The 27928-nt window shown below is 40.9% G+C and overlaps 1 protein-coding gene across 6 annotated transcripts; it reads right to left on the bottom strand.

The window, feature by feature from the left end:
- Window positions 1-229: 229 nt before the first annotated feature.
- Window positions 230-26702, bottom strand: CREBRF (CREB3 regulatory factor). Of its 6 annotated transcripts, XM_029997860.2 has the most exons (11): window positions 26571-26673; window positions 24118-24191; window positions 17148-17325; window positions 16043-16168; window positions 14083-15166; window positions 13454-13555; window positions 9571-9765; window positions 7454-7643; window positions 6934-7007; window positions 6406-6528; window positions 230-6179 (listed from the first exon to the last, which is right to left on the bottom strand). In XM_029997860.2, exons 3-11 carry the CDS (start codon window positions 17154-17156, stop codon window positions 6064-6066), a joined length of 2019 nt encoding a protein of 672 aa, XP_029853720.1. In that variant the 5' UTR covers window positions 17157-17325; window positions 24118-24191; window positions 26571-26673; the 3' UTR covers window positions 230-6063. The 6 variants fall into 6 exon arrangements, with proteins under 6 accessions (XP_029853720.1, XP_029853719.1, XP_029853721.1 ...); XM_029997859.2 differs by lacking the exon at window positions 24118-24191 and having other exon boundaries at window positions 26571-26702; XM_029997861.2 differs by lacking the exon at window positions 24118-24191 and having other exon boundaries at window positions 13454-13552; window positions 26571-26702.
- Window positions 26703-27928: the final 1226 nt, after the last annotated feature.

Below are 27928 nucleotides of genomic sequence, written 5' to 3'. Positions count from 1 at the left end.
CTGGTGGGTCGCGGTCCAGGTTCTCCTGATGGTCCCACCATGCTGACCCAGCAGCTCCCGGTATGAGCGCTGGCTGACCGGGGCAGGGGGGAAACAAGTTACTTCCTTACCTAGCTACGATCCCTTCCAAAGGAAAGTTGCTAACAATACCAGGAGACCGAGGGCATTTACTTCAAGGGAGCACACGCCGTTCACCATCACTCCACACATGCAATGATTCAAGACGGTATTTCCTCCACAATTTTTATTTTAAATTACAAAGGATGTTGCATACATTGATGAATTTGTATCTGAATAGAAGTGCTAGGGATCAAGGGTGACAGAGTAAACAAAGTCAATAGTTTCATTGTGCCTCTTTTCAAAAAAAATAAAAACTGCACAACTATTAACCAACATTAAACATTGCAACTCTTAACAACCATGCTTTTAACAAGGTAAATTTATTTTCTAACAGAGACAAGACTTTCAGTAAGTTTTTCTGAGCTCCAGTTGGAAGTTGATTATAGAATATCAAGGACAGCATTACAATCATGACCCCAAGCATAGGCAGAACAGGATGCCATGTTTTGTTTAAAATGCTTTTTTTGCCTGTCAACCACCTACATCCGCATGTGCCATCAGCCTTAAGAGTTCACCCAACCACAAATACTGAGCAGTAAGTTTTACTTGGACATAATATTCTGCAAGGATAGACAATTCAAATCAGAATGTATGAATATCCATCATTATAAGAAAGATCAATAAAATTAAGTGCTACAACTAGGTTCTGTTTCTTAATCAGAAGATTTTGATAGGGTGGAGTGTGCTTTTGCCAATACTACATCCAATCCAGAAGTTTTCCTTACCGTAGCTAGTTAACTCACCCAAATTTGACTTACATAGATACCAACTAAAAAATATTCTTAACTCAAGAAAAACACTAAACACTGTTATCTAAAAAGTTTGGAGTTTTATTTTTTTATGGAAAAAAAAAAGTGTGGCTTAAAATAGCTCTAGCTCCACAGCTCATTAGAAAGACAATAAATGCATAGTCAGTATTTGCTCTTGTGGAAGTTCATGAATGTCTAAGAGGCTGAGGATTATAATTCAGTGCGCACACACACCTTCTTATCATGCTAGAAGCATTGGGGGAAAAAACATGGCATATTGTGAAATGTAAATTGTAGAAAGATAGAGACATTTTTGTATGCTGCAAAGAAGATATAACCTGAAAGTGCCATCTTTCGTTAATGACATTTAAGAATCCCAATTTATATTGGGAGATATTCAAGAGTGGTGTTTTCTCAACATACTAATGCCCTTAATACAGTTACAAGAAGAATCAGTCACTGAAGCAGTGACTGTTTGAAATGTACTTCACACGATCCCTGGGGTAAACAAAATAAACCTCAGCTGTGTGCAAGGCTGTGTCAATAAGCCAAGACCACATCTAGCAGCACACTTAACTAGGTGATTCCAACTGAAGCCTCCAACTTAAAAAGAAAATAAAATCATGATTAGATGCATTCTTGAAATTCAGGTCTCGAGGCCAAATACAGATCCTAACATTGACGGTACATAATTGGGTTATGCCTCAACAGAATTTCAGGAAGACTAGCAAGCACGTTTGAGGAACAGAATTGCATTTGCTATTTCTGCTGAAGGCAACTTGTATACAACCCTTTGAAATTCTCCTGATAAAGCCGTTTAGAGCTTTAAAAGAATAGCTATGTTTAAATGATTTATGGAAAAAGAAAAGCACATCCAGTCTTTATATTTTGTGAATAAGCTAACTGTTTTATTAATGAAGGCAAGTATCAGATAAATATTAGGGGGGGATCTTTTTAAAATAAAAATAAAAACTGACACCCCTGTATTTCAGAAGTGTCTGGCTGCTTTTAGGTTAGTTAAAAGACCCTTCATCATCCATTTTAGGTTTTTGTTTGGTTGGTTGTTTTTTTAAAAAAAACTAACATTTTTTTCCCGGCCCTTAGTATGGAAAAAGTCTATCTATAAAAGAATTAGGAACTGAACACAGCTGAGCCTGACTCTCACATCAGCTTTACAGCAATGCAACTTCATTAAATCACAATGATTTCAACTGGTATGAAGAAAATCCAGCCCATCCACACGTAAACATAGCTTTAGTAGTAAGTCTCTCTCATCCAAAAAACAAGTACTCACCAAGTATCAGTAAGTGTGTTCAATAAACCATAAAAGGAAGCGTTAGCAAAAGGGGTTTAGGGCTAAAAACCACCCTTCATGAGCACCCCCACATTTTGCAAGGCCATTCAAAAACTGGTCTTCCATATAAATACAAAAGGACTACTATTGAGAGAAACTGAAATCAGATCTATCCAGACTTTCTTCAGGATGCTTTTATCAGTTCTGATTCAATTTCAGGAGGGTTAGGTTTGAAGAGTTCAGAGGGAATGAAAAACATTTAGTTCTAGATGTACAAGTAAGGCACAATATAAAGCCACATCATCATCTGTCATGAAGGAAGTAGGAAAGGACAAGAATCATACATGGTACAGTAGAACAAACAGTCCATCAATTCAAAGTGTGGCACCTAAGTTCAGACTGACGAGATCTCAACAAGAGCAGTTATGACAGCATGCTTTTAATATGGAAACAAATTCTAGAGAATCCAGTGTATCAGAAAAAGGAAGAACTTCTGTTTGTATTAAATCAAAAATGTATAATTGTTTTTGGATATAGGATTAAAAGTGAATATTCACAATGCCTACACTCAAAAACAAACAAAAAAATCCAGGACTTCATTAAGATCCACATACCATGTATGAACACTGAAAATCTTTAGAAAATGGTCTTCTCTAAAGATCATCCAAAAATGCATGCCACAATTGCCAAAAAACAGAACATGTACATTTGTTGGTTTTTATAACCTTATAAGATTTTTGTTTGTGATAAGTATACACTAAATGTATATATTTTAATGACACTAGAGGAAGCAGATTGTTACTGGCATTAAAGTACAACCATTTCTAGACGGTTTAAATGCCACAGAGTCCCCTGGTTAAAATGTAAAGCTGCACAGCTTGCCTATGTCACCTTTATGATAAAGTTAAACCAGCAAAAGGTCTTATCTTTACTCTACATTTTACTGCCAGGTTTTATTTATATCAAGTATCGCTGCAGCATTCTGACCAGCCCAGAGTTAGCAGCAAGTGGCAGGAATCATATAAAACGCAGTTTCTTTTTTTTTTTTTTTTTTTTTTTTAAACAAAGTGCTTTTCTAAGATATACATACATATAAATAGGTACAAAATAAAGTGTCAACATTAAAAAGCTCAACTATTTAAAAGCTTTAACTTAAAATAATACATAGAAAACACTGAAATGCAAGGGTATGGAATTCACTAAAGATTCAAAGTCTACTTTGAAATGCTAGACCAAAATCATATTCTGGTTTTCAGACAAAAATAAAAAGCTATGAAGTTATATTTGCCCAGTAGTTCTGAGCAGCGAAAAGGGGCTTTTTAATACCTTGTCAGTTTAATCTGTCACAGAAGTTTTTACCTGATTGCAAAACTGCTCTCTTAATGTTTAGAAATGCTGCCTTGTCTACACAGTTTGGATATAGCATATAGACCTCTCGTATCTGAGCAGTGCGTTAACACCATTCATCAGAAAGGAACAACAGTATTCAAATCTTGGTACAGACATGGCCTTAACTTCACAGGAGACATTCTTTGTCGGGGTTTTATGGGCCGTATGCATCTCTGGAATAACTGCAACATTGGCAATAATTACAATTGGAATACATCTGACCCACTGTGTAAAGCAGCAGCCAACTCTCACCTCACCCTAAAAACAAAAACACCTGAAACAAAAACACCCACATTCCACTCAGATTTTGCAAGTCTTAAGTGGATTTACAAAGTTTTGCCTAAATTGCCCTGGGTATTTGTTCAGTCTATTGTAGGAAAGACTTTCTGTACAGCTCAGTAGTGGTATTTTGGCCTCCTCCTCCCTTTTGAGTCTTCCAAAATATTTAGATACAAAGCAAGCTGTGGGCACACTCACAAGTGTGGCAGGACTGCCACCTTCATCGGCCACTCTTACTGCACTATTACTGATTCAGACTTTTTTTTTTTTTAATAGTACAAGCTTGGATATAAAAATAATCTACTTATAAACAAAAAGGAATCACAGTACAAACGAACTTAGACAAACTAGAAATGAAGTGGAGAAATTCCCCAAAGGGAGTGGGGAGAAAGCCTTCATGGACTTTTGCATTTTTTTTTCAGCAGCTACATTTGAAAATATTTGGTATTTCTATTTTCAGTAAACAGTGTTTTGTCATCTTTAAATAGGGAGAGAAAGAACAGGGAGGAAAAAGGGGGGGGGGGGGGGGGGTCCATGAAACCAGAGAATGATCTTGCCTTGAGATAAAGTACTTTCTCATCAAAGGCTAAAGCTTTTAATCTGTACGTTAACACTGACTACAAAGCCAACTCTTATTAGCAGAAGAGCAAATAAGAACTGTGTGTTAATATTCCTCAATCATAGAAACTACTGAATTAACAAGAATAAGTCACATATAAGTTTGAAGAAGCTAGTTTCGAAATACCTGTACAAAAATATAAAAGTCTATAAATTTTTTTTTTGTTTTGTTTGAAGCCTGTGTTGATCCTTGGAAACATCACATGCATAATAATACATCAACTGGAAAAGTGGCAACTAAGGAATTAGATATTTGTAGCTCTTTTTTCTCTTTACATATATACACATTACAATAAAAATAATTTTATTTTGGTTGTTTGGTGGAAGTATACTACAACAAGCTAAATATTTTTTTTAAATTCTCAAAGTTGAAAACTATTTTACCAATAGCTTACTAAAATCCAAATATATTAAAATCTCCTACAGTAAGTGCAGAGAAAAAAGATTTAAAGACTCCGAGACGGCCACCAACTTATCTACCATGGAAGCGAACTACAAGAACAGCAAAATAATATTGTTATGTATGAATGCTCCTTCTGTAGATAATTGGACCCAAACAAAAAAATTCACAGTTCAGTAAGATCCCTAACCCTGACCTTTAATTTTTTTTCTTTTTTCATTTTGTTTTTACATTCAGTACAGTATCATATAAGCTGTGCAAAACTTTACTTAGACTGGCAGTTCGCCATATCAGTTGCATTTGTCTTTGGTACAAAAATAAACAATCGCATTAATGTGCAAGTATTTGTTTTCTTCCGGCCAAAGTACCGAAATTGAGTTTTCTAGAGCCATCTTTTATACAATACATAGACTCTGTGGCATATATCTACATTTTCAACATATTCCTATATACATTCAAAAATTTTAAGAGCTGGAACAAATACATTAAAACCTATAATCTTACCATCTATACATCTTGTTTTTTCCCCTCAGGGTTTTCTTCATACAAAACTTTACCAGCTTATACTGATAGCTCTCCCCCCAAAATACAAGGCACAAAGAATATACTTTTTTCTCTTGCTTGCACAGACATTTAAATACTATATTAAGCTCAGAAAATTAAAGTCTCATATGGCACACTAGCTCTAATGCCACGTGTGCTATGTACAAGTTAATGGTTGCAAAGAAAGCTTACTGTTTTTTAAGAACAAAAGAAAACCCAATTATATAAAAAAAAAAAAACAACAAACACAAAAAACTCCCTAAATTGACAGCTTTACCAAAAAAAACGCTTCCTCTTATTTTACTTGGAGCATAAACCTGTCACAATGTCTGGCATATGCTAAAAATTTTCACTAGCAAAAACATGTTTTTGCTTCTAAAACAAAAGTGATATATTCTGGTCCTAGATAACTTAATTTTAAAAAGAATCCTCATCTCTGTATTTAAGCTTAAAGCAGCTTTGAAACTATCTGGTTTATGGTCCAAAAATGCTATCAAGCATTTTATATCATGCTTTGATTTGTTTTACTACATTGTTATTTAAAAACAATGGAACCTAATTGTAAGTGTTTACATAATGCTAAACTGACATGCAGACCAGAATGCAATTTACAATGAAGTACTTGACAACACAGGTAGAAGCTGACCGATGAGAACAGCTGAAGTCATGTCTTAAACTTTTGACATTGGTATTCGTAGCCCTACAAGGCCACCGGTGGGGTCTCCTTCTGCAGTCTTCTCTAAAACTTGATTCACGAATTCTGATGTCTGTCCAGCTACAGGTAGTCCTGAAAAAGGGAGGGTAAGAAAACATGCTGTAAGGTTACTATTCATTGCACGTATTTGTACATTCCCAAAGCCAACGAACGCTTTGGGTGGTAACCAACAAAAAGGCATAGACAACTGAAATTGGGAAGCACTTCTTTCTTTTTTCTATTCCAGAAATTGTTTACAACATATTATAGATTATGTGTCTCTTCACGTACATGCAAATACATGAAGTCTACTGCTTACCAAGAGTGTCTTTAATAAGTATGTTTAACTTCTGTTCCATGTTGACTCCTCTATCATCTTTAGGTACCTGCACCCGATTAACTATTTCTTGTTTAATGGAGTTGATCACAAACAGTAAATTATCTGCAAAGAAAAAAAAACTGGATTAGATTTACAGCACATTCCCCCAGGAACAAAAGAGATCCATAGTTGTCCACACACTGTTATCTGTAAGTGTCAAAGGTGTCACATCACACTTACTGTACAATTAAGTTGTAATAGTTTACATCTGTAAACATATTTTCAAAAATATTTCCATTACATGCATACATTTACATACTTTACATCTGTAAAGTAGCTCAACACTGCAGGTAACTCAATTTACATACACTTTATGGAGCAGACTGTTTTTGTACCAACAAAATTGTTGGGTTTGTACCAACCCTGTTTTCCGTATAAACTGCCAGATATGACCCAGGTTACATGATGGTGCAAAACACAGACTTGTCTGAACAAAAGAAAAATTAAGATGTGAAGAGTTGTATTTACCATATTCCGTGTTGAGACCCCAGAGTTTTACTTTATTGGCTTCATACTGGGCTTTCTTTTTTAGTCTACAAGCCCTATAGTAAGAAGAGGGGAAGAATTAGAACACTAACACAAATTCCAGAATACTAAGAGCATCTGTTTGTCTGCCACACGAACTTATCAACCAATACTCCCAGAGCTGTGATGTATAAAATCACCTATCTACTCACTTGCCATCACTGAAAGCACTCTGCTACCTATCTTTGCTTACAATTCACACTTGGGGATTTTATCACTGTATCAATCATTTGCCCTGCAGCTAAATAAGCCAGCTTCCAGTGGAAATACATTGTTATCTAGGGAACAGGCAAACTACATCTCCAAAGTGCCAGTTGCCCTGCTTTTTGATAAACTGGTAATTAGCCCATTGCAGGAACTACCACTATGAAGCAGGATCTCGAGGCAAAAATTAGTTAGATCTTAATTGTACAGTTTTAGTAATCCAAATATACTCATCCATGTAGTGTTATCTAATATATACCTGGAAGCCAGCTTGTTCTTTTCTTTTCTTGACCTTGGTCTGGCCGTTAAGGGAAGTTCACTGACTGGCGTCAGGTCACTGATCACCTTATTCAGCTTCCTCAGTTCATTACCAATCTGTAGAAGTTTTCTAGGGTTGGGAGTTAGGTCTTCTACATCAGTCCTCCGCGACTTCTTTGCTGCATATTTTCCTGTTTTAAATATGCAGAAAATTGGGTTGGGAAGTGACACAATACGTACACAAACCTGTGAAAAAACATTCTTAAATATTTATTTTTTTGGGTGCAGTTTAAGTTCCTTTGTTCATTACAAGAGAATGGACTGGAATCATGTGATCCCTATGGCCTTTCACAATAGAAAGAGCATTTCCAGACAAACTGCTTTGTACAATTCATATTATATCCAGATCAGATAAGAGCAAATGCTGCTGGCCAGGCTACTGGATGTGACAGACAGTATACACACAACTGTGCTGAAAAATGTATGTCACAAGTTCAAACCCAGTTGTTTTGCCCCAACTGTAACTTGCTAACTCATGTGTTCAGCCAATATATCCTCTTGCACATTCAAGTTTGATTAAATTCCTGCATCATCTTATTGAGAAAGTTCTGTATTAAGAGTGTCGAGGCCTGGTACTGAAAGGATCTTCAGTGATACTGAGCTTAAATGATCCACATAAAGGCTAGTTAACCCCTTTTATATGTATTTGAAGCTATTTAAGCCTGGTTTTCCTGAGGAAATACACATATTCAAGACAAAAATCTTTATTCCTTAAGATTCTCTGCCACTGCTATGTGTCTTTTTCTAGATTTCTATTAAAACGCCAGTTGTTACAGACACTTGCATGAAAATGTTAATAAAACTAACAAAACCTACTCCAGAAATATTTATTAGAGAGCTGGTAATTTAGCATGATTTATCTGAGGTAGTAGATGACCTTGGTACATGTCTCTATATGAAAATAAAAAAATCCTGCATGTGTAGCTTCTGGATGTTGACTAGCGTTTGATCCTACAAATCCCTTGCATATGCACCTGACTTAAAGGTCACTTGCTCCTCCAAGTGTCTGGGAAGACTGAGCCCTCAAGGCATGTTTGGTTATTTGTTGTTTAATAACATGTATAGATATAAACCTTCATAAGAAGGAGCAGTGATAGGGACTTTAGGTACTGATATTTCACTATGAGATAAATAAGCATATAAAAAGTAAGAAGACTAAAAAGAAAAAGAAGTTTTCTTCCCTGAATAAATCTACAAGTTACAACAACAAAAAAATCTTTTGGTTTAACAGAAGGTAAACTGCCATGTTAAAGATAGTAATTTTCAACTGTAAGGGAACATTAACATTACAACCAGGAAAGCTGGTTTCATTTTCTCTTTCAAAGCCAAAATAAATGGAGCAGCCTACCAAGGAGGTCCTGTGACAAGAAAACAAACATTACTCCTAAGAGTGGTTTGTTCTGGGTGATGTTAGTCATGTGTGCGGTACAGCAAATTGCTAATCAAAAAGTTACGGGAATAAAACACAGTTATTAGACCAATTGGTTTAAGTTTCTAAGAGGGTATGTTAAAGAAATAGTTTATTCACAGAACAGTAACTGCTTCACTGTGCTGCATTTCACATACGTGGGAGAAACAAGTAGGGAGGAGCAAAAAGAGACAGTCACGCCTTATTGCTTGTCCTTTAGTTCATACTGCAGTTAATGTGAACTTGGCATTTCAGATCACTTCCAGCTGACTTCTAACACAACCAAGACTGAAACTAACAGCTATGAGGAGCAAATATCAGTCAAGCAACCAATCCAATATGTTTACAGTATCGCACTGAGAAAATGTCAAACTCTTGGGGTTTCCGCTGAAAGCCCTTGGAAGTTACAATTCTCAATTCATCCACCTTCCTCTGGAAGAAACCACACTGAAAGTTACTACTGTATGTTCACTGTGCCTTCCTTGGACACTGTGCAGAACTCTGCTAATTGAGCAACAGACTTACAGTGTTTTAATGATTTATTTTCATGGCCAAAAGACAACTTCTCAGCACTTGCAAGTATGGGAGTTCGGCTGCTGAAGGTGTCAAACAAAAGACATGCCCTTGTAACTAGGACTTATTATTCTTACCATGATGGAGACCATTCTTCTGATACATGTTACTTGGTAACGTATCTCGATTCCACTCGGATGGCCTCAGCATTCTTTCTTGTTGTGAAGGTGTTAGCTGCTCACTGTACTCCCAGAAGTATCTTCGCTTGCCCCTCTTCCGAGAGGATATTGCAGTCATTTCTTTTAAATCCTCCACAGAATCATTTTCATACCCTAAAAGGATGCATTGCATTGTTTATATAACATTGAAAAAACTCTTTCTAGCCCTTTAACAGTGCACTGAGTATTCAAGTTAAGAGCAAAACCACAGACGAGGCCTGTTTTACATTATCTAACAGACTTGGTTTTCAGTGTCAACTACTGCTGGATACTTGCCTTAAATCCAGGGATAGACATTGAGCCAGTGATGGTGCTTCATTAGTTGAAAAGAGACAAATCATTTATACACTGAAAGCCCCTTTATGCTCTCTGACTCCTTAAGCTCTAGCTCTTCTCCCCCACAATCCAACCACTGCAGAGTACAGACAACAGCTGTTGGAGAATGTTCTTCCATCCTTACAATTTTCTCCATAAATTTGCAGGAACATAATCCTAACTTGCCTCCACATTTTAATTAATCTCTCATCAAAAAGCATGGAAAGAAAAGCAGGTAATAAAGATGGATTAGCAAAAGACTAGTAAAGAAAGCAAAATCATTCAATCACAGAGTATTCTAAGTTGGAAGGGACCCATTAAGATCATTAAGTCCAGCTCCTGCTCTTCCTTGAGTTAGAATACCTTCGGGAAATAAACCACCCATCTCTATTTGACTAGAGGAAGGGGGCTCTGTTATCAGGACAATGACCTAAAGCCCATAAGAAAAGACCATCTAAATTGAAGGGATCTGGACACGAGTCATTCCATCTCTTCCTAACCTCTTTGGTGATATGAAGAGAAATGATCCACAGTAAAGCTATGCAATATTTTAGAGGAATATTATGGTGCACTTGCTGTGATGAACTGTTCATGAAGTGCATGGAAACTGTAAAGCCACTATCCACATTGCATAAATATTTATACCATAATTATGTAAACACAAACCACAGTTTTTAAAATCCTACGTATGTTTTAGAAAATAAAGACAACCTCTACTAAGGTTAAAAAACCCCAAACCACTGCATTGCCTTTTGTACTAAAACGCTATATAATAGTTTATATTTACTTAAAAGACAATGCATTTCAAAACATCACATACACTGATGAAGCTTAAAGAAAAGCCAACCACTGAATGGACTGTAAGCTTAACAAGACTTGACCCCATATGCTTGAGCTCTGCTTCATCTTTTAACAGTAGCACAAAGAACACTTTCTTCCTTTTAAAACAGTCCATTCAATTAGTCTGCCTGCACTTGAAAAAGCAGTTGAAAAACGAACTTTCTTGCTTTGGTCTGACTCTCACCTCATAACCCAAAGTATGAATAAAAGTTAGGTGCGCAGAGGGATGAAATCAGTTCTAAAGTTCTGTTTCTAATCATTTAATGAACTCATTTACTTTGATTCTCTGGTTTATTAAAAAGACAGTATTTTAAAGGCAAATCAGACAATGCAACATGCTTTATAAAACATTTTTTCTTGTATAGCCAAAATGATTATGACAATTTACATTAAATATCATTTCAAATACCATAAATATTTTAACTGTACTTCCATTTTACCCAAATACTGTTTGACATAATTATCAAAATACTCTTAAAAACTCCACTTACTTTCCACTTGAAAAGCTATGTCAAGCTATGAACTCATTATATAGATATGTATAAATTTAGCCCATCTTCATGACAACACAGAGTTAAGTCAACCGATGAAAACAAATCTCTTTAAGAGCTCACATGTACAAATGTACAAGGTTAAAATCAAGACTTCCTGTTTGCTTCTTTAAACTATAATTAAGTTAGAAACTTAAATTATGTTGACTTAATGCATTCTGCCTTGCAACTCTAACATTGACCTGCTATTATTTTCAAGCTACATAGAATAATCTAGCGCACAATGTCCTAACCTAGTCTGTAACATACAGAAGTGCAACAAATCTGTTCAGCTTTTCTGCACTGTATTCATCTTCCTTGAATTCTCCTCTTAGCAAAGATCATACAGCAGTCTCACTTTCTTTGGCAGGCTGCTAACAAATTTGAAAAGGTTCTTGTATTTACTTTTCAAGCCCTTCCTAAATCCCTCCTAAAAATCTTTGTTCACATCCCTTACTATGGTTTTAGGTTTAAATTCACCAGGGTTAAATTAAGTAAAACAGGGAACAGGATAGACATGACTTCTGCATCTTACCAGATTAAAAGCAAACAGCCCCACCAAAACAAAACCAGAACCCCCCTTCTCTTTACCATTTAATCATACTGACTTCTGTCAAACCATTTATGAGTCTTTTTCCTCCAGCTGATGGTCCAGGTGCTCAGGATAGATGCAATGCAACTTCTTTAAACAATCTCCATGTCTCTACTAGCACTTTTCCCTTTCAGCTATGTCTTCTCCAGTGCTACTGAAAACTGAATCAGTTGTTACATCTCCCATTTCTGGAATCTCTTGACTACTTGATGGGAGCAGCAGTCATTTACAAATATTTCCATTAAATGAGATAGGTAAAATATACCAGTAATGGCAAAAAAAGTTTAAGTGCTAGAAAAGGCCTGGGCTGGTAATTCCCATAATAAATTACCTTTGGAGGTAAACAAAATTGCTAAATCTGTATCACCGTGATAACAAAAACATTGTTGCCCAAACTTGCCCAACAGCCAGTCACATTTTTAGTTATTTCTCCATGTTCCTAAAGTTCAGTATATCCAAGTATTTCCTCAGACAACACTAACGCTTTAAGAAAGCTTTTCATGCACTCCAAAGACATACATGAAGAAGAATGAGCAAAAGCAAACTGTGTATAAAATACATCAGAGGGTCAGCAATAAGTTTTTGTCCCTTCAGTAAATTACATCTTCAGTCTAAATTTATCAACTGATTTTGGTTTCAGTACTATGGAAGGTTAACTCTTCCTGTGCCATGCCTATTTTTAGAAACTTTACCCATAGTATTTACCTTTACTCTAAAGGTAAATAAGCAACATGAAGTATAAGACTGACATAATTAAAATACCTGGAGACATTACCTTCTAATATAATCAAAACATATGGTAAAACTTTCAATATCACCATACTCGAGGTGAATGGCTTCATTCACTTAAAAGTTCTAGAAAGCTTGAATAAGCCAAGTTCCTCAGTTACTGTACTGCACGACATAGTTGTATTTAGAAGGCAAGAGCGATTGCTTATCAGTAAAATTTGAACAAACGGCAAATAGTTAATGTAATTCCACCAAATAAAATCCCAGCATTTTAATATGACATCTCTTCTTCAAGGTTACCAGGCTTTCTGTGCAACATGCCTCCGTGGGCTGCAAAGCACTGTGCAGTACAGCATCATTATAGAGCTGTAATAGCCACTCAAAGCCCCAGAAAGCACAGGGAGTTCAATTCAGAAGGGAGGAAGAGGTTTCAAAATGCTGATAAAAATGGGTTATGTACATGTAAAAGTAACATAAAGCACATAATGCTTAACAAGTTTAATGCCAACTCAAGAAATCTACTTAAAAAATAATTTAATCTGAGAGTTCATTATGACAGTCACTGACAAGCTTTAGGGAAGCTGCTGTTTTTAAAAAGGCTAAATTTCAGCTGCTTTCCCCCTGCCCAAAGTTACATATTGCCAAATGTCTGAATACCTTAATTCTTATACTCTACTACAAAGCATTTATAAAATGTGAATATTATAATACTTTCTACAATGAAACTAATATTCGGTTACAGTCCTGTCCCTTTCCCTTCAGATTTTATTTTTACAGAACGTTACCGCTTTGTTACCTTCTAGGTGAAGGTTAGTTCTTATTTCTGTTGTTAAGGCTCCATTTCTACATGCAGGAGAGAGGAATTCAGTATCCTTTGAAGACCCACTAAGTGTTACTGCTGAAAACCACCAAGAAACAGTTCTATTAGTTTCAGTGGTAGGTATTCTTTGGATTCTGTGGAAAACTGTACCTACAGTAGGACTTAAGTAATTATGAAATTATTTCAGTCAGGCTATGATTTCATACCAGCTATCAAGAGATACAATTCTGGATAAATTCAAAGCAGCAACCTACTGAAGCACTAGAAAGCTCTGCATATCCTGTCATCAAGCCACGAAAAAAGAAGACAACAGTTGCAGGTAGTTGCTCTACGACCTTGGGCTACAAGCTAGGTTTCCTGTATTCTATTATTATTTTTATTGCATGACCACAGTTTATGCATTTTTTCTCAAAACAGGGCAATAGAGACCTTCTATAGTTTTCATTATTGCATTTTGCAAAGCACTTAGAAAATCTGTGATTAAAGTTCGTAATTTAAGATCAGTGTTGCTCATGTGTAATTATAAAGCATTCAAAACCATTCTTTCCCACTTGGCAGACAAATCCATTCATCTCCATGTTAACAAAGCCCAACATTGCTGGTACCTGGTTCTGAGAAAGTATCGCTGATGTCATCATCTTTATCATCCTCATAATCTTCTTCCTCATCATCGTTTTCAGACAGCTCGTGCTCACTGCCAAATCCTTCATCATGGTCCTCATCTTCAATATCATCCTCATCATCCTCATCTTCCTCAGGGTCTCCTTTGGCTGACTGTTCACCCAAACTGTCTGTTACAAAAAGAGAATAGTTGTGCTCTTCTTTCTTCTGTGAAGAATCTGGCACTGATGTGCTGGCAGAAAGACTGCTCTCCCCCACATTAAGCCCTGGGGTTTCCTGGGGTGGACTGAGTAGCAGTTCTTGAGTCTCTTTAAAAGGCAAAATAGGAGGCGTACTGTGACTATGTGGGGACTCTATTCCTTTTCTTTCTTGTCTCTTTGCTACAGCACCACAATAGCAGGTGTTTTCCTTTGCTGCATCAGCATGTGTCTGGCTCAGCACTGGTCTGCTCTGTGGTAAAGGATTGATCTTTACTTTTGCCTTTTTAACATAGTCTTTACATTCAACATGAATGTTCACCTTTTCATTATTGTACACATTGGTCTTCACCATGATTTGTGTACTGGAAGCAGGCTGAGTTGCAGGTTTGCTTGCCTTCTGAACACAGTCCGACAAAGGTGCCTCAGCCTGAACGTTCTTGGAGGAACAGACTGGGGCTGCTGCTCTGGTTGCAATTTTTTTGCCAGGTAGCAAAGAATTTAAAGGGTTTTGTTTTACACTAAAGAGCAAATCAGGGTAATAGAGTGAATCAGAAACAGGTTGGGAGTCCTCACTGTTAAGCTGAGCCAGTGTTGGGGTTTTGCTTATCACCTCTTCATCTTGGTATGGGCTTGAAAAGTCATCAAGGCCCAGGTAATCGACCTCTTTTGTTCCCCAGATGTCACAGCTGGTTAATTTAGTGTACTTAGTTAAGTCTTCACAGTAGGTGTCCCACTGCTCCCACTTTGAGGTGAGAGCAGCTTCTTTGTCCAGGATGTCCGTAAAAGACTCCAAGTTCTCAAGGTCTTTGCAGTCCTCCATTGAAAGTAAGTTGTCTCTGGAGCTTTGCTGATAGTCCATTTCTCTATCCTGTGCATAGTAAGACAAGTTAAAAACTAATACAAAAAAAGTATCAACCATCTCTGTCCTCTACTTAATCTAGTATGGTGAGCTTAATTTCAGCGAAGTGTAAGAGAATGATAACATATGAAGATACCTCGACTTCTAACTAAAAGCTTCTTTTGAGGGTCAGAATGAAGTTCAGCTTCCATGCTTAGCAGCAGATCCTTCTGAAGAGATTGCTAAAGATACAAGTCAAATGCCACTGGATTCTTTTTCTGCTATTGCAAATTCATCTGGTCATCAGGAACTAGACTAGTACCAACATCCATGTATTTAAAATATGAAAGACATCATAGGCAAGCTGTTCTAGTCTCTATTAACCTAGGTCAATCTTTGCTGTGTGCTTTACAGAATATGCTGAAGTTTACCAGTCCCTGGAAAACCTCATTCCAACATGATCAATTAATGACTATGAGCTATCTTTCTTCTTTGATGCAGGGGAAAAAAAAAAAAAAAAAAAAAAAAAAAAAAAAGGAATGCTAGTATAAGCTCATGAGTCAACTTTTATTTTGCTTCCCCTGCATTCACAGCTTGGGTGAAGTAGCATATAGCTGCTCTTGCAGAAAAGATCGTACAGAAGAGTCTCAAGCACCATTACATAATGTCAACACAGCTCTATTTCAGACTTGTACATCAAGCCTCTCCTGATGGCCAGCTTTAACAAGCGTCTACTGAGGAAGCATCACATTTGCTGGACAAGCAGGTAGGCTCCTCCCTAATCAGTAGCTAGCAGTAATGAATAACCTTCTAGCATTCTTCAACAAATACCCCTTTATTACTACATGAACTCAGGCTATTAGTCAAGGAGAGGGAGTTATGTACACACACAGAAAGATGACCTACCAGTTCATACATGAAGTCTGGATCTGAACTGCTTGCCAAGAGATCCGTGCTCATCAGAGTCTGCTCTGAAAACACATGGCTCCGAAAGGCGTCCCCAAAAGGAGGGTCCATTCCACTCACACTGGGCTACAACAAAATTGATACTGACATTTGAAGCATGCTATAAAAAGGCATATTCTTTTCTTCAATAAAACATAAACAGTATTGCCATTTCATCCAAGTCTCTGAACTTGTGCTACACTTGCATCTGGAAGGTTTTTACCTACACAGATAAGCATGTCATTTCTCAGAGCAAGAGAATGCTTTAAGAGCAGCTAACAACATGCAGCTCTTTAATCAAAGGACACATTTGTATTCATCATATAGCTGCAAGAGCATTGCTCATGCATTCTTTTTTGTTGGTTTGAAATTCTCATGCGTTTGCCAAGTTTAGGGATATGTTAGCATTTGTAGAAGAAGAGAGCGAGTACTGGCAAGATGTTTTAGTATCAATAGGCACTACACGCTTGCAGGGCCTTCACCCTAACACAAACCATTTTGTACTAAAGCAGAGTCAACTGCTTTCAAAACCATTAGAACTCAGGAAACTTCCACCTGAGATTGTAACAAAAGCAAAATTTATTACAACTAAATCAAGACTGTTATATCTCTTGAGAATGAAGTGGAACTTTGCAAAAAAACATTATGCAGGATGACTGGGCATGCAGGGAATGGGCAGCAAGGCTTTCTGCTACATTTAATTCCAGACTTCTATTTCTCTTCTAGACACACTCGCCCTGAGGGTTGGGAAGGGAGAAACACTGTACTGCTGAAAGTCATTCAGTGTGCTGATGTGTGAATCACTGCAGTAACAAAAGGCTGCTCTCCAGGCATCCACCCTCATCAAGACGACAACTTTGCTGAATCTTGCTGTGTGAACAAATACAATACCAAGAGCAGTAACATAGCTTCCACCACAGATGCTAATGGGAGCCTAAAAAATATACACCATTTAATCTCCTATAAATTCTCCCTGATAGTGCCAGTCAAATTTGCTCTTAAACTTTTTTTTTTAATAAGGAAGCAAAACTATTTACAGAAGCAAAAAAAATAATAACAGGCTTACCTGAGGCATTTCCAAGCCCAGATTCCCCAAATCCAATTCCAAACTTCTTGTTTTATTCACTTGTAGATTCCTTTCCAGCTTTATTTCAGTCTCAGTGAGTTTACACAATCCATGCAATGAAATTTTTCCTTAGGATAACTTCAGTACACCCTGATTGAGCTCTCCTTTTTGTAGACTTCTGTGTGGAATAAACACAGCAAACCCCCAAGGAGGTAAATAATCCTTCACCATAGAGGTAGTGCTTAAAAAACAGCCAAAGTGAAGTAAAGACAAAAATTTCCCCTGAAAAGTGATTATTCTTCATGCTGAAATGTATAGCAATTTTCTTCCCCTGCCATCTTTCATTGAATGAAAAGCCACTGATGCTACAGAACAGAGCTCCTGCAAAAACCTTTTTGGCTGAGTTACATTTTGTTGCCTTTTTGCCTCAGTACAGAGACTACGAGCTCTATAGACATCTGAAAAGAAAAGCCTGCCTAATTGGAAATAATGACTAGCATACTGCTGGGTATACAAGAGAGAAACAATCTTTATGACTAATATAACAGAGCCAATAAATTCTAAAAATGTCTCAGGCAAACGTCTCAAAATACTAATTTCAGAATAGGTAGTAATACTGTTTCAGCGATATCTCCTCCTTTTCTTAAAAGACTAATCCATCCTGCATCAGATAAGATTGTATCAGTCACTCAAATAGCAACATCTAGTGGTAGAGCGATTACAGCAAGCAAGCTCACCGTCCAGCAGTAGAGGAAGGGAAGCGACAGACTTCCACAACCGAGCAAATTAAAAATTGTGCCAAATTCAGAGTTGCCTGATAAAATATCTTCTCTATTAATTTCAAATAAGGCACATGTTAAGATTGGTCCAATTTATCTAACAGTAATTTTACCAGTTTAATAGTTTCTATAGACCCGTTGCTACTTCAGATGTTTACCTAAAGACTTTTCCGAGCCTCGTATCCTGCTTAATCCTGCATTTTTTAACAGCGTAAGGAAAACCTGAACTGTAGAAAAGCAAGCACCTTAGCACAAACATCAGTAACTATATATACCTAAAAGTATGACAAAAGACTCATAAAATAAGTAACAGGAAGTAAAAAAGAACAATGTTATATCAAAACCAATAATAACAAAAATCATCCATGGTATCAAACCTTAGTATCTAATGTAACTACATTGTCTTCAAGGACACTGCTTTCTTACTGTCTTGCTGGCCTGCAAGATCCCTACCCTTTTAAGTCACTAACAAAAAAGCAGCATTAGAGGAGCATAATCAAAAAACTGAACCATCATACTTGTACAGTTTTTCAGCATTATCAGTTAAAATGTATTTGTTTCTTTGAGCAGAATTCTTCACTCAGCACTGCTCCTAAGTCAGACTTTGGTGCAATCTGCTCAGACTATGTTTATTCTCCTGGTTTGAAAAACAAATAGTAAAGTAAAAGTGTTCTCCTACAGTGGAGCTATGCTCAGAACCCTCCTCCCACCAGCACGTGACAGCATCCCCATGATTATTCCTACTTTCAGGTAGCATCTCAGCTATTTGTTATATTCAGCATATATACCATCAGACTGTGGTAAAAACAGACAGTATGCAAAGAAGTCTTTACTTATCAAAACATACTGCTTTTCAAATAGTTGCTAGAACATAAAGAACAACAATTACAGGTCCAATTATACATGAGTTCTCAGTAAAACCATGCTAACGCTGCCAAAGCAAGCCATTCCTTGTATGGCCCTGTGTCAATTAAGAGCCAGCTCCTTCTGAGAAAATTTTTTCTGGTCTAAAACTTCCAGGGAACTCTTTTTACTTATCTTAAAGTAACATGTAAAATTAAGTTTGTGTCCCAGGGGAACATGCCTCAACAACCCCGTCTCCCTTCATCCCACAAAGGCCACACTGCAGCAGAACTAGCCCTTCCTAGGCTGTTAGATGTGGCATGAACATCTAATTCACTTTTCAACCTGGCCTTATCTAGGAGAAAGGGCCTGTTCTTTAAAACTAATAAACTATATTCTCATATGCAAAGAAAGAGGTGAGAAGGATATAATCTTTAATACCAATCTACACCTGAGTAATATCTTTCTTTCTTTCCATGCAGAGTAGCAGAGATTGATGCCTTTTTCAACAGAACATCAGATTAATACTTTGACATCAACACCAGACCACCACCACCACCTGCATTCACACGGGAGACTGTTAAGAGTTCTGCCACTGCATGATATAAAGGGGAAACAACAGAGACATTTGCTGCTTCGTTACTGGTTATTCTTTGTTATGTTTTTGTTAGAACGCGCACCTCAAGCCATTCCACTGTGTTTCATACACAGGGAAGGGGGGTGAAACTTAATCTGTACTGACACTGATTTTAGTAACAACCGACCTACGCTTCCAAGTGTCAGGACCAGGGAGCTTTTGGATCAGTTACAAATCCTCAAAACAGACATTAAACGTTCAAAATACTTTTAGCATCTCAAAGACTGGAGCGATCTTTTAGCTATAAACTTACAGCACCATTTAAGAATGACAGTGTATGTCCTCCCAGGTCAAAGCAGTAGTATACCAGCTAATCCGATTGTTCCCATAATTCTCTTTATATTTAATTCTTGACATTTTATAATATTAATATTTAAATGTGATTTGAATTCCATTAGGATCTATTCAAGCATTCTACAACAGAAGATTTTTCTTGGTAGCTCTATGGAGGGGGGAAACACAGTGAGGCCATAAAAAGAAAGACGCTGCCTCAGGGAGCTGCACAACCTAGGCATGCTTCGTGCCCCCAACAAAGCAGACCTACTTCCAACTGCTTTCTAAATTTCCCAGAATCATCCAGATCTTCATTAAAAGACTCGCAGCGTTCACACTTAACTACCAGTATTTTTTCATGAGCTAGTAAATAAAGATGTATTGTAGAAGTCAATGACACATATGGAAGCACAGATGTAAAAATCTGAACTTGCTGTGAAGGAAAGTAACTTTGTAGACCACAGTTGAAGTCCCATTTTTACAGAATTCATCATTATTGGCATTCTTAGCCCAAGACTGAGTTAGAACAGAATAGTACAGTTGTTACATTATCTATAATGAATACCGATTTGAATGAACTGAAAGATAAGTGGCAGCGGGCAAGAATAGCAGTATAAAAATTACTGAAGATAAATATAGCAGGAATTTCTACTTCAGGACAATTTTCATTAAGGCCTTACATCAGCCCTTCCCAAATGCAGAGGTACAGAGGTAAAAACCTGTAGTTGCTTCACAGCAACTGAACTGCAGGTGGAATACACAGCCGGAGGCACTGGGCAGGGTGCCGCCACTCCTTTTGGCAGCAGCCTGCAGTTAAATCAGATTAAGGTGATTAAGGAGCCAGTCCCTGAGTTGGTTCTGTGTCTGCGGATTCTTGAGTCACATCAGTGCGGAGCTGCGGCCCTGCTCCTGGGAGAAGGGTCCCTTGTCCCCTTGGGCGTGAGGAAGGGCAAGACATCTCAGGAACTGCTATGTTCATCTAACATTCAAGAATTTGGGGTACTGGTGGAGGCACGCATATATACATCGGTTAAAATCCTCATCAGTCATCAATAAGTAACCAAAACCTGTATAGAGTTAATAGTTTGTTAATCTAATGACAAATCCCAATAAAAATCCTCTGCATTTGTATTTACTTTTTGAAAATGTGCATTTAGAATAGTTTAAAAGTGGTCCCAAGATGCCCAGGCAGACTGAACTTCGAACAATCTAATGGCAGGCTTATTACATGACATTATTGATGCAGCACTACATTTAAACTGGCAGACAGCAGGACCTGAACTGAAAACATGCAGCATTAAGGTGATGCATGACAGTTACCATGCACGTGCCGCTTCCCTAGACTAGTGAAACGCCCTTCTACGACAATACATTCTCTCCAAAGAAGTCCCTATAAGAGAAAAACGTAAACTGCCAGCTTTCAGCTTGACAACTCTGAAAGTCTTCCTCAGTCACCTGTATGAATCATTTGTACCGTAGCTATAACTAAAGTCGCTATTTCTGTCTCAATTGAGATATGTATTTTGTACAATTTGAAAAGCACACAGAGCGTTGCTATACCATTTTGTTGATTGTACAGTGCTTATTATCACAGCAGCTAAATGCCTGTTATAAATACATTACATGAACAATTACATTTTTCATGATGGTGACTGCATCATACAGCACAGTTTGCCAAAGTTACATTTTTGATGCAGATAAAAAAATAGCACATCATGAGAGCCTGTTAATACTAAACCTACAAACTCAGGCTAAAATATTCAAAATGCCCAACTTTGAATTTCAGAGAATGCACAAAAACTACGCTGTGTATTTTAAAAGAACCATTATGTACTATGCAGCGTTTGCTGTATCTGGACATTTTATGAAGTACTACAGTTAAGAGATGCAAGAAGTTCTCCTACGCTTCTCTTAAACCTTTTTTTCCTTCCACAGTTTGTGCCAATTTGTTTCCTATTACAGAACATACTCTGCTCAGTGCGGTCTTCAAGCACAGAACGTATTTTTCTTAGTTTTGTTTATGAGTGTAATGTTCTTGTGTTGTTTTGGGTTTTTTTTCCTTCTTTCTACACGATACTTCAATTATTAGCCGGACTTAAAAAAAATTGTTTACTTTTTTCCCCCACCACAGAGACACTAAGTTTTCTTTCATGGTGGTTGGGGGTTTTTTCTGAGTTTTTTTTCGTAGCAGGTGAGCAAAGACACTCTTGTAAAAGGTCTTCCTCTGCTCCCACCCACCACAGCCTCATTCAACTCTCATCCAAAGAAGCCAAGTCCCTCTACCTTCTCAGTGATGAATTTGTATTAAAAAGCCAGCATAAGCATCTAAGGCATTATGCCCTTTGCTTTCTCTACCCTGGAGAGCAAACATCTGCTTAAGACACCCAGATCCTAATTTTGACGGAGCATTGCCATATAAAAGAACTAAAGATACCAAGACTGTTTCACTTCTTTTAAGACTCTTCCCTTCAGGAGAGGGAAACTGCTACTTCACTGTCTTTGTTCCTTTTCCTCTGCTGACCTTCCCTCCCCCCCGTTTTTTTTCTAATCCTACTTGCCCACAGCAGACAGACTTCAGGATCTGGAAGTGACACCACTAAACAGAAACTCTGGTCTTCAATCACACACGCAACACCTCAGGTAAAAGAGCTGATGAATTATCCCCCCCCAAAAATACAGCACTACATTCGTTGTTTGAATTAATACCCCTAGAAGTCAATGCCAGCTACCCAATTTTGGAGGGGTATTCCACTTCAGCACGACGGCATAAGCAAATAGGCAGATGCCAATAACTGATCATCATGCAAGAGGCAGGAAAAAAGTGATTTTTTTTTTTTTAAACTGACTAACAATGTATTGCACCTACATATTTTGTAACAATTATACCCAGAATAATAGATTCCTACTAGAAATGCTAGCTTTTCTGTACATTCTGGAACAAAGACTGAGATTTTATTATTATTTTAGTGCCAAGAGTGGAACGTGCAGCATGCTAAACTTATTAGAACTATATTAACACACTTCCATTCATTTACAAAACTTTTTATAGTTAAAATTATGAATTGCAAAAACCGTTATTACAATACCACTGTAGAGTTAGGAGAGTTGTTTGCACAAGAGAATTAGCAGTAAGACTAACATTCAAATTTTTGTTTGAGCCAGAGACTTCCCATGAAGCAGAGTGCGGCCAAAGCAAAGGCAAAAAACAAAAGCAAAACTAGACAACAATTTAGCTTACAATCTCCAGGAATATTCTACATTCCTACATAATAATTCTTTCTGTATTTTTTTTCTGACAGTACAAAGTCTTTCAGGGTAAGAAAAAATTTAGTTCTATAGTTCCCAGAAAAAAAACAACACTCTTATGATGAAGGGAACGGTACAATCTAGTCTACTCTTCATACTGTAAAATTATGTTTTGTAATACTTTTGTTAGAAATGTGTTATCAGTACAGAACACTTCAAAGACAGCAACAAATCAGAAAAATGCATCAGTCAAAATAGTCCAAAGAATAAAAAAACCAGCACGGGAGTTCAAAAACAGAAGGGGGATTTTTTTTTTTTAAAATATAATAACATAATCAGGGAAATTACTATAGCAAGGTCTAAACTTTAGAAAACTACAGTTTTCAGAAAACTTTTGGCTTGACTTTCAAGCCAATGCCAACTTTCAAGCACTTCTTATGAAGTGCCAAATATCCTTATCAAACTTTTATTTTAAAATGTAATTTAATTAGGCATGGACACGCAAGTCATGGGAATCTAAACCAGTGCGTTTTCTTATTTATACCACACTATCAGTCTGTTAGTCAGACAGAAGCTTCTATTCCCAATTAGTTCCTGCTAACGCTGAAGAAACTTCAAACCTTTGCCCTTCAAAAAACTCTTTTGCCACTCTCGCTATTTAAAAAAAAAACATGGCAAGGATGTTCAATGGCTTGATGCCTCTGCTGCAGATTTCTCTTATCAGTTAATACTCTCATCAAATACAGAACAATTCTTTCTTTGCTCAGGTAAGCTACTGTATAAGGTCTCCGAGTTATTACTCATGGCTCCAAAAAGGCACGGGCATTGGTATTTCTACAAGAAATCCTTCCTACTAAAACAATCACCCAATACATTTCCCACAGAAATTCTGACTTCTCATTTAAGTTGCCAACAATAAAAATCGACCAAGTTTCTAAAGCACCTGTGTCTGCCCCCTGTTAATTCTTACTATGTAAACATAAGTGTAATAATAGAAATTAACCCTCCCCACAAGGATGCTTAGAAGCACTCGATTAAGCGACCTTAGGCCAAAGGCCTTTTATCATCATCTTTAAAATGTTTTACAGTGTTTGAAAGGTAATATCGGAATCTGATTCTGTTTTGCAGGTTATGTATTGCACGATTTCAACAAGTTACCCTCAAACGGCAACAACATAAAGATTACGCTTACTTTAAACGAGAAGTTAACATTTCAGCTGGCAGAGCTGAATGACTGAAACTGTTCAGCCTGTTGCATAGAGAAGCCTGAAAAAGAGCGTGTGTTTTATACTGGAGCGTGACACAGTGAATTCTGTTCATTAAATTATCTTTGATATCTGATCAGTTACACTAGACGATACCCTGAGAAACACTGTGGGCTGGCCTTGCCATGCTGCACAGTTGCATTAAACCACTGCCAACTTACAGGGATGAGATTAGGGCATACCAGTAATACCGTGGGCATCATTACATAAAATAACGTCCAAGCTGCGGACCTTCAGGACGGAGGGGAAACATAGTTCAGGCTTCGGTCCTTGGTGACACGAGGGGCTCTCGGCAAGCTGCCGCCCACCTCAAAGCCTGCGTGAGCTTCACCCAGACCCGGAGAGGTGTCGAAGACCCGTGTGGGGAGACGCCGAAAGCCAGAGACAGGCCCGGAGGCAGCTCCGGAGGCGGCCCGCGTTAGTTATCGATATTTTAGAACTCAAGCCTACGGGGACTGGCTCCCAGCGGGAGGCGGGAACGTGCCCCGTCCTGCCCTCGGAGAGGAGGAACGGGACCACCTGCGTACGGGCACCGCCTACCCCCCCCCCCCCCCGCCCCGGGCTGCGCACCGGCTGCCGGCCGGTTTCGGCCGCGCCCGCGGACCCCGGTGGCCCGACCCCCAGAAGCGACAGACTCCCTGAGGCAGAGCGTTCCGGAGGGACAGGGCCGCCGACACCCTCCGCGGACGGCGGCAGCGCTCCAGCCGCCGTCCCTCCCGCGGGCAGCTCTCGGCAGGGCAGCTCCCGCCCGGCCCGGGCGGCCCACGGCCCACACCGCGCCCCCGCCCCTGACCCACTAACACACCTCCCAGCCAACATGGCCGCCCCGCCAGCCAGCGCGGAGCGCAGCCTAGCCCGGCCACCGCCTCCCCGCCCCGCCCTCCACGCCCGCTCAATGGCTCGCTCCTCAGCCACGCGCGCTGCCATTCGCCGCCGCCCACGCCGCTCACCCGCCCAGCGGCCCTTTCAAGCTAGGGTGAGGCGACATGTAAACAAACCCCCTTCCGCCGCTCCGGAGGGGACCGGCCGCGGCCCCGGGCCCCCCCCCGGCCGTCCCCAGCGCAGCCGAGCCGCGCCCGCGGGGCACTGGCAGCCCGCGCCGGTCTACCCCCGGCCCCGGCGTGGCGGCAAGGGCGCGAAGGCCTCCCCTGCCCCGCGGGAGGCAGCCCCCGCCCTGCGGCCCCCCGCGAGGGCTGGGGGCGGCCGGCGCGGCCTCTCCCACGGAGCGCACCCCCCCCCCTCCGCCGCTGCCCGGGGATGCCCCTTCCCGAGCGGCCGGGGCTGCCGCTCACCGTTCGCCGGTGAACCTCCATACCCCCCGCCCCCGCCCCGCCGCCCTAGTCAGTTACATAAAACGCCGTGCCGGAGCGGGGAGAGTCCCTGCCCCGCCACTCGCAGACCGCCCGCCGGCCCGGGACTCCTCTCCGCCTCCTCTGGCCCCGCGGCCTTCCCCAGGGACTGGAGCCGCCCCGCTGGACACGAGCACGCCCCAGGCAGAGAAACCCCCCCCACACCCACGGGTCACCCCCCCGGCCGTTCGGAGCATTCAAACAGGTCGAAAGCGGAGGAGGCGACTGCGAGCCTGAAAAGCAACAGAGCCCAGGAACCGGCACCGAGCGCGGCAGCGCCGACCGCGCCGCCGCCTACCCGGGCAGCCCCTCCACCCGCACAACCAGCGCGACCGGTCTCCCCCGGCAGGACGGCGCTTTCGTTTCCCTGGCGCTCGCTGCCAGACTCGCTTTCCCTGTAAAGGCACGGGCCGCTCCCGGCGGACGGAGGTTGGCAGGGACGCGAACAACTCGCTGCTAAGCCCGCGCTCCGTCCCCAGCGCAGCCTGCCGCGTCCCTCCGCAGCCCCCTCTCACCGCGCCCTCAGGCCACAGCGGTGCTGCCCCCCCCCCGCCATCGGGCCCGAAACCTCAGCCCTGGGAGCCGGACACCCCCCGCGCACAAGCCGCTCTCCCGCAGCACCGGCGGCCACACCCCCCGGCGGAGCCAGGGGAGCGGAGGGGGCGGCGGGCTCCCGCCGCTCCGCTCCTCTCCTCTCCCCTCCCGGCCGCCGGGCATCATCCCCGTCCTCTTCTCAGCGCCCAGGAGCCGGGCAGACACACCCCTTCCCGCGCCCCGCAGCCCCCAGCCCGGCGCGCACACACTAACGCCGCCTCCTCCCCCCCGGGACGCCCCCCCCCCCCCCCCCCCCGCCCGCCACCGCCCCTCCAGCGGGGCAGCGGACGGGGGACCCGCAGCCGCGGCCCCGGGGCGGCCCCGGGGCCGCCCCGCAGCCCCCCGCGCTGCCCTCCCGCCTCCCCCGGGCGCAGCTGCCGGCCGGGGCCGCCGCCAGGCTGGGCTGCCGCCGCCGCCCCCCCGCGGCCCGCACTCACCGGGCGGCCGGGGCTCAGCAGGGGGCGCCGCCCCGCGCGCTCCGGCCCGGACCCTCCATGCGGCTTCGGGGTTTGTTTTGTTTATGTCCCTTCCTGACGGGTTCCCGGAAATCGCGTGACTCGCCCCCCTCACGTGGGGAGGGAGGGCGGGCAGCGGGGGAAGAAGCCGCGCCAGCCAATCGGCGGCCGCCGCCCCGCCGGCCAATGGGGCGCCGGCCCGGCTGGGGGGGGAGAGGCCTCCCCCGTCACGTGACGCCGGAGAGGCGCGAGGAAGGTATTTAAGGCAGAGCGGCGGGCGCCCGCGGGCAGCGGTGACGGCTCTGCGCCGTCCCGGAGCTCCGGCCGCGCCGCGGTACTTACGGTGCTCACCCGCTCATCTTCTGCCGGCAGATCTGCGCTTTTGCTACTGCCTGCAGCTAGACACACAGCCCCCTTTCGCGGTGACAGGCGGCTGGCCTCCATCACTTCAGACACGACTGGAGAAATCACTACCAAAAAACCCCAAACCCAACCAACAACCCTGCCATTTTTATCTTACTATTTATAAAGACTATTTCTTCTATTGTTTAGATGAGTTTTTACATTTCAGCCCACTGTGGTAACAAAACTTCTTTAACTTCTTTCCCCTATACCTAAAACCCACAATTTTTTTTTTTTTTTTGCCCCTGAGACTTTGTAACAGGTAATTCTGGAAACAAGGGACCAGCCACCCACCTCTGACAACTAACTTAAAGCCCTTCGCGTGAGTGAAATGCTTCCATGTTTTCCAGTAGAGGAAAAGCAAACTTCCATAAACTCTTCAGAACAATTTCCTGTGAGGGGCACAGATGCAGATATTTGAATTTCCTAAGCAATACCACAAAAAAAAAAAAAAGTTAAAAGCATTTGAAATGACCCTGACCTAAACACTTGCTCTACATTCTGCCAACGTTTATGACTTAAAGTCTTCAGGACTTGACTATGGACTCAGTTTCCTTAACCTTCCTCACTTTTCTACCTTCCCCCAAAATATCCATGCACATCCAGAGATCAGACCGTTTCCGTGCAGACCCAGGCTTTCAATCTATTTCAAGCGCCAGCAAGCTTCCTTCTTAGATACTTTGACATTTTGCATTCTCTTCTGTTGTCACGAAGCAAGAGGAAACTGTTAAAGGCTTTGATACCTGCATTGTTTGTTGAACACCAGTGGCTGAATCTGTCTGCTCTAATTTCCTGCAGTCATGCAAAAAAAGAAATTATCTGAAGCAGTGTTAATTCCTGGCACACATGGAGCAGACCATTCCATAATCACGATGCAGACAGTAGGTCACACAACATTCAGCAGAACAGGAACAAAACATTATTTTTTCAACTTCTTC

The sequence above is a fragment of the Aquila chrysaetos genome, chromosome 22 (assembly GCF_900496995.4).
Source record: "Aquila chrysaetos chrysaetos chromosome 22, bAquChr1.4, whole genome shotgun sequence".
Lineage (NCBI taxonomy): Eukaryota > Metazoa > Chordata > Aves > Accipitriformes > Accipitridae > Aquila > Aquila chrysaetos.
This window is presented reverse-complemented; position numbering and strand designations above follow the sequence as displayed.